Source organism: Typopeltis vanoorti, chromosome 4 (assembly GCF_054136105.1).
Source record: "Typopeltis vanoorti isolate ZY-2024b chromosome 4, IOZ_Tvanoo_1.0, whole genome shotgun sequence".
Taxonomy (NCBI): Eukaryota; Metazoa; Arthropoda; class Arachnida; order Uropygi; family Thelyphonidae; genus Typopeltis; species Typopeltis vanoorti.
Window position 1 is genome coordinate 168017126 of NC_143552.1, and position 16465 is coordinate 168033590.

The 16465-nt window shown below is 37.3% G+C and overlaps 1 protein-coding gene across 1 annotated transcript in view; it reads right to left on the reverse strand.

Annotated features, from left to right (window-relative positions):
* Nucleotides 1–13026, reverse strand: part of LOC150107833 (paxillin-like) — a 344681-nt gene extending 331655 nt beyond the window's left edge. The window contains exon 1 of the mRNA XM_090392082.1: nucleotides 12623–13026. Within this exon, the coding sequence (XP_090248208.1) occupies nucleotides 12623–12635 (13 nt within the window). The 5' untranslated portion in view covers nucleotides 12636–13026. The remainder of the gene's footprint in view (nucleotides 1–12622) is intronic.
* Nucleotides 13027–16465: the final 3439 nt, after the last annotated feature.

The following is a 16465-nucleotide window of genomic DNA, read 5'->3' on the forward strand; positions in this document are numbered from 1 at the left end:
CACTAACGATCTGAGAAGGGAGAAGTATTCTATGAGGAAGAATGTGAAGATGTTGGATGAAGCTAAAATGAAGAGCGAGAAGGAGAAGATTGTAAGTCTCCTGCTACATAATGATAGAGGCAAATTCAGGAGGAGAGCACTCGTAGCAAATGAATCAATATGCAGGTTATGCAGAAGTGATGATGTAAAGTTTGTGGAACTATGGGTCAAGTCTGGCAGAAAGAAGGACTGTCATCTTAGAGATGAGGAAGTGGTGAAGAGGATTCAGAGGCAAGCAACCAAAATGGTGAGTGGTCTGTGGAACATTTCCTATGAGGACAGACCGATGATGTGTGGGCTGCAGAAGTTGGTTGATAGGCAAAAAAAAAAAGTGGATATGACAAAACCATTTGAGTTACTTAAAGGATTTTATAGAAATGATGCAGGGGAATTGTTTGAGTACTTGGCTAAAAGGGACAGAACAAGAGGTCATCCCTGGAGGTTGAGTAGAAGTGTTAGTAGGAGAGTGAGGACTAGATTTTTCACTTGGAGGGTTGTGAATAAATGAAATGGGTTACACAGTTGTCAGTTGTTAGCACTCTGTCTGTTAATGGGTTCAAGGAGAGGTATGACAGATTGTGGATAATTTGGGTCTTCTGCAATGAATCTTCAGACTCCATGGAGGTGCCCATACAATAATAATAATAAATTGCCATACCATCTTTATTTGTTCAGTACCCTGTAGACAATTACTGACATACTACACGAAGGCAAGTATTGGACATTAAGTTGGAAACCACAGTCAGTTCTCTGCATTCCCTAAAGCTTATGTGGAGCTCTCCTACCAGTTATTTGGCTTTGCTCTTAACCACTAAACCAGCCTTGGCATGTTTACAAGTCAATAATTACATGGATGCAAAGTAATCATTTAATTAATATAACATTTGGATAACATTGAATAACAGCTTATATTTTTGATATATTTTATCTGTGTGGCTTTGGGAAGTCAAGCAAACCCACTATGCTGCATTCAAACAAAATCCACATATGCATTTCACTATATGTGGTCCACATTACATTCTAAAATAGGATTCTACTCGTTAGATTTTAGAAAACAAATCTTACAGTATCTAAAAGTCAAGTGTGAATAAGTAACAAAATAACAAAAAAAAAATAATAAATTTCAATGGTTTGTGAGATAGGTAGTCTGTAACGGTGTCGAATTCAGAAATTCGGCAAGATTTCTTAATTTTTAAATATAGCAAGATTGATTGGAATGAAGAGATACCATCAAGAAATACCGTATTTATCGAATATAACTCGCACCCCTGATTTTACTTTATAAAAATAAAATTAAAAATTTCACACATACCTCACACATAAAAATAAGTTTAAACACATTCACGTTGGGGTGATAGTAAATCGCTCGCCGTAGTAAATAACATGCCCTTATACTGCAGAGGAAAGAAAAACAAGTAGTTTTATTGTATCACCGAATAAGGTGCAGAGACATTTGCACTCTGTGTAATATATATTAGGAAGCAGTAATGAGAAGTCCCATCAGAACAATAAACAGGCAAAACACCACTCCGACGTGAAAATTAAAACTAAGAAATATATAGTGAATATTATGGCAGTTTCAAATATTTTGGAATTCAGTTGAAGAGAATCAGCATTTCAACTCAACAATTGTCAGTGAGTTGCATGACCTTTTGTTAATACCACACCAGTCATATGCTCGTCTTCATGGCTGCTCTATCTCTACTGGCCTACCATTGCTGTCTGTTTCGTGCTCTACTTTCACTTCTCATTAGTCATTCATGAAGGATTGTTCATTATGTACCTCAAGTCTTGTAAATTACTAGTAATCTTTGCTTGAAATATGGAGAAATGGATCAAGTTACAGTGCTTGTTTTAAACTCAAAGTTATGATAAACTCGATCTTATGATTCCAAAATGATAAAAGGACAATCAAGAATGGAACTGTGTTTTAAGTTAATTACAAAAGCATTGTCGCTAAAGATTCAAATATATCACATGATGAAGGTTATTGGCCGATCGTACAAATAACTTTGATAATTAAAATTTAAATGCATTCATTTTATATATAATGTGCACAATTATAAATTTAATCAATACTGAGGATATAATTATAAACGCCAATTTAGTTTTTGCCTGAAAAACTTTAGTTTACAAAATTCCTCGCATATCTTGCACCGCAATTTTTTAATTTTAATTTTGGGGAAAAAAGTGCAAGTTATATTCGAGTAAATATAGTAATGCAAATAAATTTCTTAAGGGACAACTATATTTGGCAATATGTAACAGAGGGCAAATGAAGGTCAAGGGTCTTAGATCTGATCATCATCAGAGGATGTGATTGTGAATGGATTGTCTAATCTTCCCCAGTTGGCAAGAGTGACCATGAGGTGATCATCTGGGTTGCAACCAGTACAATAAGAACTTCTGTGAAGAAGGGATATATTTTGAACAACAGGCCCAGTGATAAAAGTCAACTGGGAGCTGGAGAATGGAAAGAAGAGGCGAGTGAAAAGGAGATGCTAATTGAGTAAGATCTACTTAGATCTTACTCAGTCTACTTAGCGCAATGTCTTGAGTTTATTACAGAATGCTAATTAAGGTTGGAACTGTTACACCTGATATCTTGAGAATATAATATTTTCAGTTATCATGGTGTAACATAAAAAAAATAAATAACATAAATAAAAACCCTGCATAAAAGGAATAATTTAATTAATAAAATATTCTTGCATCCAGTATAAATTGAGTGAAATGTAAAGGTCTATTGTTTAGTTAAGATAACAAAAGAGAAGAATGTATTAAGATGTATTATGACTAAACAAGGAATTTGTATTAAATAAGTAGCTAACTAAGAATATAGTAATGCGATTAAGAATAAAAGAGTTAAGTACATAAGTATAAAAGAATGAGTCATGAAATACGCTATGTAAGAGGCTACAGATTAAGCATTAAGTAGAATTCTGAGAAAAGGTTTAAAAGGGGGTTAAGATAGAGGCTAACAAGAGAAATAACGGAATATCGCTTAGGGCCTATACCCGGATAGAAACTTCGTTACGAGTTGCCGATCAAAATGACGTATGGCGGCAAAATGCTACCCAATTGGTAGACAGACGGAAAACAAGTAGGAGGCGGGAAAGAGAAGTAAGAAAGGACGCCGTTAGGGGAGCAGCTATAAAAGGGTTGGTAACCCCCCCCCCTCGAGGCTTTTTTCAAGGAGTAGGCTCTTTTGGGTTTAGGAGAAGACGTTTAGATAGTCAAGGAGGCTTTAGGCCTTTCTGCCTTTTTGCCAGAGGAGAAGAAACGTTTGGATAGTCGCGGTGGTTTTAGTTTGGTTTTCTAGTGGATTTCACGGTGTTCCTGAGTGGAGAGATATGGCTTATATCCTCATGCCACAACAAGGAATCGAAGGTGAGCGGGAAAGCTATTCCCATATTCCTATGTAGAAAGCGAAATATACCATGGAGTCATAGGAAACTGTGAAGATGTCGATGTCCTCGTTTCGGATAGTACAGCCGACCGCGCAGATGTTTATATAGCCCTGAATTGCAAGAAGATATGCAAGCAAGTTCGTTCAGTAGAAGGTAAAGGCCCGTAAGTGAAGCTAAAGAAAGGTATTGTGAATTTTGTCTTATGTTAACTAGAAGTTGTTTGTGATAGGTACCATTGTCATAATACGGAACTGTTAAAGTGATTAGGGAGAAATTATAATAGGACTTTAGAATTTGATAGAGAGTGTTAAAAGTAAGTTAGCTAGAGTTGATAATTTGTGAATAATTAATTGTCCTAAGAATCTTGAGTGCCTACTATATTGTAAAAGGAAAGTTAATGACATAGTTGTGTGTTAATGAAGCAAATGGTTTTGTTAATGTTGAGTTTGATTAGTGTGAATGGAGTAATCAAGTAGTCTGAGGAATTTGAATGCCTAGTGTGATGTGTAGAGAATCAGAATTGTCATAAGTATGTGCTAGAGTAGTTAATGATTTTGTTAGTGTACTTGAAGTTGAATAATCTAATAGTGTGTGGTAATCTAATTTGTCCATATTAAGTGAATTCATGTTTTTGTATGAAACTTTGTGGCGGCATGATCGTAGTAACTTTTGTCGAATCATAGCCCAACTACTTCTATTAAGCTAATTTTAGTGTGTAAGTAATTTAGTTGAGTATTTTGATATGTACCATGTTTAGAGAAATAATAAACCTTTTGTTAAATGATAAAAAAAGTTGTCTGATATCGCTAATCCAATGCACCGCTTAGAAACATTCGAGCCTAATCACGCGGGGAATTAATGTTAAGAAACGGGAAGTTTAAGGAATTAATGTTGAGTAACAAGAAATAGTGTCACGACTGCAATAGTTACACTTTCAGATATTTGAGTTCTTTTTCTCTGTTTATGTATAAAATATCCTAAACTAAATATCCCAAAGGGCGCAGTTAAAATACAAATACTAGGGATACTATGGGGAGCAATAATTCAGATATTAGTAGAAATTTTGGTGATGTCTTGAAAGTAGAAGTTAGAAGAATATAGACGAAGGCAATTTGTAAGGCAAATAAAATCATAAGATAAGTTAGGGCCATAACAGAACGAAGTGGGGGAAAGAAAGGATTAAGCAAGAAATCTAGAAGAAGGCAACACAAGATGAATGTTGGTAATAACAATCAGATGCATGATTGTTACCAACATTGTTATAAGTACAAAGAGCAGGCCAGGAAGATGATGCAGTTGGTTAAGACAGCAAAAGTGCAGTATGAGAAGAAATTTGCCAATTTAGCCAAAAAAATCCTAATGAGTTCTTTTGATATGTGACAAGGAGAAGAAAGAATGACATCACAGGGAGGATGAAGTTAGTTGATGACAATAGTAGATTGGTAATTGATGCAGAGGATATCAGATCTAAGTAATGAATGCTTCCTATAGTTTTAAGTCAAAAAAAGAGAAATCAGAAGAATGCTATAAAATTTGGATAGCAAAGAGTCTTCTGGATTCTGACTGCATCTCTCCAATTGTATTTAAACACTGTAGAGATGATACAAAACAGGTGTTAGCTCTGGAGGACATTTAGTTGGTATGTCCCATTGCATGGAAGCAATCGTATACTGAGCCTATTCCTAAAAAAGGAAGACAGAAGTCTAGCATCAAGCTACCAACTAACTAATCACCAACTAAATCCTCTCCAAAATAATGGACAAGGTCATCAGTAGTTAACTTCTTCGCTACCTACAGGCCCAACAATTAATTAGTAATCACCAGCTTGGATCCTGTCATTCAAGGTCCATGGCTGATTCTCTTAGCCCACATCACCCACAACTGGATGCATGGCACAGAAGGGTTTGGAGAAACGTGCTGTTGCTCTTGACATTTAAGCTTTACTGTGCATAAATGACTAGTAATCTTATTCACAGCTTTTCTGATGATAGTACTCTCCATTCACCCTGGTCGACAAACCTGAGGTGCTCTGACTTACCTAGCTTCAAGATCATCTACACTCAGTAGTACCTTAAACATTGATCTGCATACAATCCTTTATGGGGAGTGAGAACAATCTGGTCACCTTCAATACCACCAAAATGAAGTCCTGCCCTTTCTCTAACAAAAAGGATTTCAGCTAACTTACCCTTAGTAATACACCAATCACCAGACAGGTTCAGATCTCTGCTTGCACTAACATTTAACTCCAGCCTTCCCCTGGCATAAACACATCACATCAATAGCTTTCTCAGCATCCAAAAAACTAGGCATTAGCTTCCTCTGAATACTACTTTACACTACCCAGCTACTAACACTAGAGAAGTTTCCAATCCACCATTCTTAGAATACCACTGACATATTTTGGGTTGTGTACCTAAAACCCTAGCATAGTTAAAACAAGAGCAGCAGCTGCTCTTGTTTTAACCTTTTCTGTGCAACTGCAAACAAACCAAACCTTGTCCCCTTTTATTGCCACTACCTCTGGAACAGTCTCCTGTAAAACTCGATGTAGCTTAGAAATACCAAAGTGCTTTACATCGATTTTTACAGAGGTCAAGTCTCATGAGAACTGTTACAAAAATAACCTTGTTTGTCATTATGTATTTTATTTTAAATATTAATGTAAATAACCCTATGTGAATTGATTGTATTTACTGTTTTTAACTAAAGTTTCTAGAATGTCAAAAACAAAGGCAATGCTTTGCCATCGGAACTTTGTATAATAGCTATGTATAAGAGCACAAGAAAGTTGTTTATGATCAAGTGTGTGAGAATATTGTTTGCGGGCTTTGCGCATGAACACTTTCAAAGTTAGTATCAAAGAGATCCGCTAGTTTCAGAAGTTTCTGCTGCCCGACAAGACAGGCATTAACAAAAAGATCAAGAACTGCCGATTTCTTCAGGGTTTACAACATTTGGTGCAAGGTCCCAAGAAGTCAAAAATAAAAGAGGACTGAGATGAACATCGTGAGAAGTGTCCAGGTCCAGTTACCGAGAGGGAAGAGGCGAGGTCTAGTTGCTGACAAAGAGGGGGGGGGGAGGAGATCCAGTTGCCGAGAGAGCAGAGGCAAGGTCCTGTTACCGAAGAAGGTAGAGGTGAAGCGCTGTTACCGAAGAGAGTCAGAGGCGGTTGGCAGAGAACCAGAAGCAGTCGGACCCAAAGGACCAGACTTTACGGCAAACCCATGCCAGAGGAAAATTGGGAGAACAGCCAATGCCAAGTGCCAATTGCATGTCCTAGTGCTGCAGGAAGTCAACCGAAGCCAAAAGCTGCAGAGTGATCTTCAAGCTTGTATGCTGAAACTTCTTGGCTGAGCTTTTGGGCACCGGGAAGATTGCAGTCCAAGACTTGCTGATATTCCGACGAAACGCCCCCTGATGCAAGACTCTCCAGACGGAAACCTAAGGCCTGAGATGAAAGAAAAACCTCAGAGACTTTGATGCAGAACCTTTGGAAGGTGTCGTGACAAAGAGCCTCTGTAAGTGTGTTACATCCTTTTATGTACATTCTTTTTGTAATCTAGGAGATATGTCATAGATGGACTGATAAGAAATAGTAATAAGAAATATCTATAAGAGTCCTCTGATTTGTTGTTACTGGAATATAAATTTTAAGATCACTTGCCATAGCTAGCTAATCTCTTTATGAATAAATTAGTCTCAGCAATGTGATTTTTTTTTTAAGCAGAGAAGTAACAGAGTAATTACATTGTATAGTCATCTAATATTGAAAAGGGAAAGTATGTTTCTTTATATCAAAGGTATATAAGGATAGGTAGAGAGAGAGTAACCTCCCTATCGCTTATTTAATGTACTTTGTTTTTTTTTATGTAAATAAATGTGTTTTAATTATATGTCAATAGGGTGCCACCTGATTGTTTATTTTACAATGCACTGTTCCTAAATAAAAGCAAACTTAAGAGCAGGAAACCAAGCGTATAGTTAAGTGCAAATAGACCACGACTGTTTGTGTAAAGTTTTACTGAAGGAATGTGTTAGAGAAAGAGGGAGAGAAATCAACTGGCCGTATTACTGAGTTTTATGCCAATTAAAAGATACTGGTGGCACAGTCTTATCAAATAAATTTTCTAGTATCCATAGGCATAAAACTCTTAGTGCAAAACGTAGATAAACTAAGTATGCAATAGTAAGATGGAATAGTGAGAATAAGAAAGGAACATATATAAAAATTAATAATAACGGTGGCATATAAATAATAATAAATAGCACACAGTTTACACTCCCTCATGAAATATGCCCTAACTGCTACAACCTACAACTCTTCAAGAAAAGTGTCAATAAATTTCTTCTCAATCCTCACCTGCCCTCCCCACATATACACAGCAGTGATGTGCATACAGATTTTTCAACCACTCACATATGATCATTAGAATAATAAAAATAATAAAGTTGAAATATTCAGTGAGAGGTTTATCAAGGTATTTCATCCTTATGAATGCAAACTCATGAGAAGCTGAAGTATATAAGGTATAGTAGAAGTGCTAATAGTGTGCAGGAGGTAAATGAGGAATTAAATAAACTTGATGTTAATAAACCAGTGACAGTATATCACTCCATGTCTTTAAAGGAATGCTCTTGGAAATGAATGGCACCCTTGGCACACCTGTTTAACATGAGACTAGAAACAGAGCAAGATCCAAAGAAGTGGGAAATGAGAAAAAAATTACACCACTTCACAGGGAGGAAGATAAACCTGAGGCTATAAATTATAGGCCAACCTGAAGTTCTGATTAAGGTGTTAGCAAGGATGGTAATGACTAGGATTCAGAATAGGGCTGATAACAGCAGTATTCTCTATAATGGTCAGCATGAGTTAAGGAGGGATCATAATTTTACAATTTGCTTATGTAGAACATGGTGACAAATTCATTGCATAAGAGAAGATGCATATACAGTTGTATACTTGTATTTTTCAAAGGCCTTTGATAGACAGCCACATGATAAGCTGCTAATGAAATTGAAATTAATCGAATTGGATAAACAACTATTGAGGTGAAAAGGTGACAGGCTATCAGATAATAGTAGGTCGTGTATGGGAGAGTGGTATCTCAAAACAGCAAAGTAACTAGCAGAGTGCTGCAGGGTTCTGGAGTCATTTGGAGCCATTTCAACTTGTAAGCTAATGATATGGTGGGGCAACATCAAGGAAGCAAAAGGTTACAAGTGGGATTCCACAGGACTCAGTACTGGGACCTGTATTGTTCAACCTTTATATCATTGACATTGTCAATGGATTGCAAGGGGATATTCAGTTGTTTGCAGATGATGTGAAGCTGGAAAAGGCTATCAGTAATAGTGCAGATGTGGCAGTCCTGCAAGAGGATTTGAATAAACTAGACAGATGGGAAAATGAATGAGGGTGTTGTTTAATGCAGCAAAATGTAAAGTCTTGAAGTTTGGGATACATCAATGGGAGGCTGCATACACAATTGGAGGAACTGTACTGCAGGAAGTAGGGGAGACAAGAGATTTGAGGTGATGATTGATAGTTGAATAGAAAACTAAAATTTAGGGAGCATATTGCAAAGGTGGTGAATTCAGGTAACCCTGAGGATTGCTATAATACTGAGGAGGACATTGACCTGCAGAGATAAGAGTTATCATTCCACTGTATAAGACCCTAATCAGACCACACTTTAGACTATTGTTCTCAAATTTGAGATGAATAAGTGTACAGAGGCAGAAAAACAAAGATGGTTTCAGGACTGTACAATGCTAGTTATGAGGATCGGCTGAGGGAATGTGGACTGCAGAGTTTGGTGGATAGAAGGAGAGGTGATATGATCGAGACTTTTAAACTATTGAGAGGCAGTTAGAAGGTGGACACTGGGGAGTTCTTTTGCTTGGAAAAGCTGGATGGAGCGATGACAAGGGGCCATCCCCGAAAGTTACGAAAGGACGCTGTGAGCAAGAAGGTGAGAGTGGTTTCTTTGCATGCAGGGTGGGTGAACCATGGAATGCGTTGCCTGATAGAGTGGTGAGAGCAAGAATAGTCAATGAGTTCAAGGAGTGGTAGATAGACTGTGTTTCCTAAGAAGGACCTCCCATGATGAGTCTATGGAGTCCTGAATAATAATAATATTGGGACAGGCTTAACTGGAAATATGAACAATTTGCTATATCATATTTTATAATAATGTTATGGCTAAAATGGATAAAGTGACTGGATATGTTACTGTTGGACTTTGCTGAGGCGCTTGAAAAAATACCTATGAAAGGCTGTTGCATAAGCTGCAACATACATGATTGAAATATGAATTCCATTGTATATAAGACCCTAATCAGACCACACTTTAGACTATTGTTCTCAAATTTGATCCACAGAATTTGAAAGGGATAAATTAACTGTGGAAAGGGTACAGAGGCAGAAAAACAAAGATGGTTTCAGGACTGTACAATGCTAGTTATGAGGATCGGCTGAGGGAATATGGACTGCAGAGTTTGGTGGATAGAAGGAGAGGTGATATGATCGAGACTTTTAAACTGTTGAGATGACTTGCATAAGCAGGTGACTAAGGAACAGGTATCAAAAAGTGTATATTAGAGAGGAGGATCTGCCAGATTTAAGCTGACCAATGGTATACCCCAAGGTATACATACATATCCAGGAGCAGTAATATTAAAGCCTTGTAAAGAGGCAAAACGACTTCCTTATCCATTCATGTCACTGCTTGTTTAAACGTATTAGCAGTTTTTGAAAATTCCTATCTACCTTGACTTCATGACCCCTAGTCTCATCAGTTACTGTGCCACAATCCCACCAGCATAATATGCTGAGATTTCCATCTCATTCAGCCAAAGTGCATAATTTTACATTTACCAACATTGAATTGAGAGTCATTATCATGTGCCTACAGTTCCAGCCTATTCAAATTAGTTTGTAGGGCTGTATATCAGTAGTATTCCTGATCCCTCAGCTGATCCTGATTGGTCTTACTGATCTTTGTATTCTCAGCAAACAATTGAATATCTCTTGTGAGGTCCTTTCGATATCATTAATGTGTAGATTGAAGAACTGCTGTCCAAGGACTTATGTGGTCATTGCGAGAGCAAGAGGAAAAAACCATGACAGGGGAAAACAACCCTGCCATTTCTGAATGAAGCCACTTTTGGTTAAAAATCATCCAGATACCCTGCTCTTTCCAATAAAAGGGCAATGTTGTAATTCCTTGGACAACAGTTCTTCAATCTCAGCATATTATGCTGGTGGGATTGGGGGCACAGTAACTGATGAGACTAGGGGGTCATGAAGTCAAGGTAGATAAGAATTTTCAAAAACTGCTAATACATTTAAACAAGCAGTGATATGAATGGATAAGGAAGTCATTCTGCCTCTTTACAAGGCTTTAATATTACTGCTCCTGGACATGCATGTATTTGGTCTCCTATATTCAGGAGATAAACAAACTGTAGAAAGAATGCAGAGAAGAGTAACAAAGATGAAATCAGAATTATGAAATGTAGATTTATGAGGACAGATTTAGAGAATGGAATGAAGACACTGTCAAATGGGAGAAAGAGGGGAAATATGATAAAGATCTATAAACATGTGAGAGCTAGATTTTTCTCTCATGGAGCACAGAGTGAGTGAGAGTCTTCATGTCAAAGTGTTCAAGTCAAAGAAGGTATGACAGTTGGTGTAAGTGATGCATGACCTTCCTCAATGAGTCCTTGCCTGCCTGGAAGTTTCAGATGATGATAAAAATATGTTAACTGTTTGCCAACAATGCAAAGTTGGGAAGTACTATGAGGAGCAAACCACATGCTGAGATCTTGCAGGAGGATCTCAACAGACTGTGATTGGTTAGGATGCAGAATATATAATTAACAGAGAAACGTTGAAGGATGAAAAAAAGTTGGGAGATCTCGGAGTGATGGTTGACAAGTACGTAGTTTAGGGATCAATACTAAAATTATAAGAACATTACAATGGATTATGGCAATGATGGTGAGGATTATCCTGACATGCAGAAGAAAGGAGATTATGGTTCCCTTGAATAAGGCCTTGTTCATGCCACAAATGGACTACTGTGTGCAGATTTAGTCACTGCTTTCAAGGGGATGAAGTGTTTGGAAAGGATTCAGAGAAGGTTCGCTAAGTTGATGACAGGTCTGTGGAATGTGGGATATGAGGACAAATTGAGAGAATGCAGCTTGCATTCCCTCAGTTCTTGTGAATAGAAGAGAGAGGGAATATGATTGAGAAGATGGTGAGGGGGTTGTTACAAAATGAATGTGGAGATTTTTCTTATAGCATAGGGAGATAGAGGTAGAACAAGAGGCCATCCTGGAAGCTGAATAAGAGTGTGTGAAAATGGGAGTAAGGAGTGGATTCTTTATATGAAGCGATTGCTAAGTGAAATGCATTCCATGAAATCATAGCAAGTTTAATTTAAGTCATGGTTCATGGATCTTTTATCATGAGTGTGTGTGTGTGTGGACCTCATGTGATGAGTCTTGACTACATGACGATCTGATGCTGTTTATAATACACACACACATATCATTGAGCTCAAAAGAAAATCCATGGAACTAAAAAACTTTCAGCAAGTTGCAGTATGGGATATTGGTATGTACATTACAAATAGGTAACTGTATAACTGAGGACTGACAACGAATTCTTCCAAGTTGCACAATTGTGCATAAGACATGAAAAATTGAAATATTATATAAATTTCTGCCAATGCATCTTTATTTTGCTTTTTACATTTTGGGTGTAAAAAAAAAAAAAAGTAATCGGGCTATATCTTCATGTATACGTCTACAAAAATAGCTTACTTGATGTTGAAGTTCCTACTTGGAAATAATATTATTTCCCTTATTTCTAAGTTGCATATAAAATTATCACCTATAATTCAGAGGGGCCTTCAATAATGCGGTGTAATAATAATCATAAATAATAACTTTAATAATGATTGTAGTGGCAGAAATTCAAAACTAATCTGAAATACTGTCAGTACCCTGATGTCGGTATTACCTGAATAGCACACATACCAACCAATAAATATATTAAACGAACGTAGGAAGATCTCTACCAGGGATGTATGCTTCATAATCTTTAAAACAATGTTTAAAATGCACGAAGGTATGCTGTAAAAATAATAACTCACCCAGATCTTCCATGATACTAAACCTTTGGAAATGAAATACAGTAATGCTGCTGTAGTAAATATTTTAATGAAAAAGCAACAGTATAAGTTTGAACTTTAATTTCTCATAGATGTCACTTTCTTGACAAGGGCAATAGGACACTAAATGTGATTAACTAGGTCACTATTATATTATACTTCGGATATCATTTCCGCAGGTATACATCATTCATACCAAATGTCAAAAACTAACATCACCCGCATATAACACATGAACCACCAAGACATCAAGTAGTCATCTGCACAAAAAGCGACACAAGACGTGCTTCGAATGAAACACAAGAAATAAAATTACTCATTCTAGTAATGGTGAAAACATATAATACTGATTTTTCGAAGTGAAATGTTTCCTAGTTTTTACCTTAAGTAGTAGCATAAGCTACTTAAACTAATTAACCATATGAATAAAACGGTTATTTTTATAGTAACAATAACCATATAGGCTATCTGATATTTTCAATAGACTAGCTCACCAGCCAACCAATCATTTTCTTCGCGATGAATATTGTAAGGTAGGATTTAAAAAAAAAAAAGCTCTTACAACTAGGCATTTAATTTACGTTCATTAATTGCTAACAAATAGTGAATAATACAGATGTTTATAATTTATTCTATATTAAAGCAGTTAAACGAGATTTGGAGAAACTGAAGGAGTGAAAGAATACGAAGATATACAAGCGAAAGTTATTGATAAGGGGGTGAAAGAAAGAATGAATAAGGAAAAGGAAGTAAAGTGCGGCCGAACGAGAGGTAGCGAGATAGAGAGTGAAGTTGTCGGAATGCAAGATAATGAAACAGATATTGAAAATGATAAATCAAATAAAGAATATGTTGAGTGATGTTAGGCGTCTACTGGAAATTAATGAAAGCATGCAAGAAATCAGAATGAAAGAACAAAGAGTAAAAGTAGTGACGAGTGATTCCAGGATAGCAGTATATGGAGACTCCATAATTCGAGGGCTAGTTACTGACAGAGTCCATAAGGTCTGCTATCCGGGTTGGGAGAATGAGTACGATAATTAAGGCGTTGGACACGATGAAGAAACGAGCGAGAGAGTTAGTTGTGATTGTAGGGACGAATGGTATAACTGAACATAAGAAGGATGTGAGGACAAATATCAGGAAGCTATTGAGAAGCGCGAAAGATAACAGTGTAGTAGGAAAGGTTATCAGTGTATAATCTAGGTATGATGATGGTGAGTTGCGACAGCGAGCCAAAATCATGAATGGTATGTTGGTGGAGCTGTGTGAGGAGAAGGGAGTGGAGTTTGTGGATGTATGGCATGTGTTCAGAGGCGTAGTGAGGATATGGCCAATGTGGCCCCGGCCATAGGCGGTAATTTTACATAGGTGCAAAAATTGAGATTATTAAAGTTTTTTTTTTTTCAGAACGGCGCAATTTTCTTTCCTGGCCATAGATACCAAAATTCCTCACGACGTCTCTGCATGTGTTTGAGGGAAGAATGAAATTATACAGGCTTGATGGGCTGCATTTAAATGGCTTTAGAGTGCGTGTGCTGGAGAAAGTGTTGCGGGATGAAAGTATTGTGTGTGGAAGTACGGTGTGTGATGAGTTCCAGAGATCAGAAGGAAGAGATGAAGAGAAAAATCAGGAGAGGAGAACTGAAGAGACAGCAGTGTTTGGCAGTGGAAACAGTAGTAATGTGAGAGAGGAAGAGGGGACAGGAATACAAGAGGAACAGGGAAATGGGGGAACTCGGGTGTAGAAGGAGACATGGCATAGAGAGAGTGAATGTTGAAAGTGGTGGTGAATGTGTGTATGAAGATGGAGTATATTACAACATTGGTGGAGGAGTGGAGATTGAACAGGTTTATGTGGTAAGCGGTGATAAAGATGATTTAGCAGGTGTAGTGTTGAAATCACAACTAACATATGGCTTGGATAGGACTGGCTATAGACCTAAAAATGAACTGTTGCATTTGTTTACAAATGCCAGAAGTATCAGAAATAAAGGAGATGAAAGGGTTTCAGTGATTGAGTTTATTCGTCCCAAAATCATTGGAATAAGTGAAACATGGTTAAATGAAGATGATATCGTAACGGGAATATAAATAGAAGGGTACAGTATTTTTCGTGAGGATAGAAAGGGCAGCAAGGGATGGAGAATGCTGCTGATGATAGCAGGGGAATTAAGTCCACATAAGGTGGACGTGAAAGGGGGGAATAGTGCAATGAGGCAGTGTGGTGTAACATGGAATTTAAGAATAGTATAAATAAATAGTGAACAAAGGAATGGTAATTGTTATGGGTGCTTTTAATTATGACGGTAGAGATTGGAATGAAGAGATAGCATTTGGGAATAAGGAAAGTGAATTTCTCGAATTCTTGAGAGATAACTATCTCAGGCAGCAAGTAAAGGAAGGCACGCGAGGATCAAGAGTTCTATATCTGATCATTTCATCAGAGGATGTAATTGTTACAGGGGTTTCACATTTTCCTCAATTTTGTGAAAGTGGTCATGAAGCAATCACCTGTGTTGTGGTTAGTTATGCAGGCTTTTGCGAGTAAAGCATATGTGTGGAATTATAAGGCTGGTGATTATGACAAGCTTAGGAGACAACTTCGAGCAATAACTTGGAACGACGAATTGAGTGGTAAGGAAATAAATGCTGCATGGGAACTTACAAAGAAATACATAACAGCATCAATGTACGAATGCATCCCAAAGGCCAAAAGGCTGAATAAGGTAGGTGTAAAATGGATGAATGTGAAGCTTAGGCATGTAATCTGGAAAAAGAAAGTACTTTGGAGGAAGTGCAAGATGAATAATGGTAATCAGTCACATGACGAATATAAAAAACAAGCCAGGAGAGTGACTCAGTTAGTAAGGAAAACAAAAGTAGGGTATGAGCAGAAATTGGGAAATCAGGCCAAGAAAAACCCCAGAGAGTTTTTAGACATATGGCAAGTAGAATTAATGGAAAGATGAAGTTAAGGGAGGAAAGTGGTAGAATGGTGATACTGCAGAGGACATTGTTGAGGTATTCAGTGATCAATTTATAAGTGTGTTTCATCCTAATTAGGGTGGAATCATGAAGAACTTAAGTGTAGAGGACATAGGAGAGGATAGCTTAATTGTGAGTGAGCAGGAGGTATTTGAGGAAATAAATAATCTTGATGTTAATAATGCAATAGGATTTGATGACATATCACCACTCATCTTAACGGAATATTCCAGGGACAGCACAGGTTCCAAGACAGTGAAAGGAGGGTAAAATTGTTCCACTGCATAAAGGCGGTGATAAGGTTGTAGCTTCAAATTATAGGCTGGTCTGTATATCTGGAGTTGTGGTGAAGGTTCTGGAGAGATTGGTGAGAAGTAGGATACAGAAATGGGTTGATAACAGCAGTATTCTCTGTGGTTATCAGAATGGGTTTGTTAAGGGAGATCATGTTTCACTAACTTACTTATGTACTATAATAAGGTGACAAATACCTTGGACAGAAGAGATGCATATACAGTAGGGTACTTCAATTTTGCAAAGGCTTTTGATAGACTGCCACATGACAAGCTCTTAAATAAATCGAAACAGATGGGATTTGATGACAGACTTCTGTATTGGATCAGTGACTGGCTGTCAGATAGGTATCAGAAAGTTGTATGTGGGGGGTGCAGTATCTCGAAAGAGAAAGCTCACCAGTGGTGTACCTCAGGGGTCAGTTTTGGGGCCATTGTTGTTCAATAATGAGCCAAACATTAAAAATATTTTTGAAAGTAATTCAGAATCGTATTTATAGAAACAGTGAAGAAACTCTAAGTGAAATACAATTCGGCTTTCGGA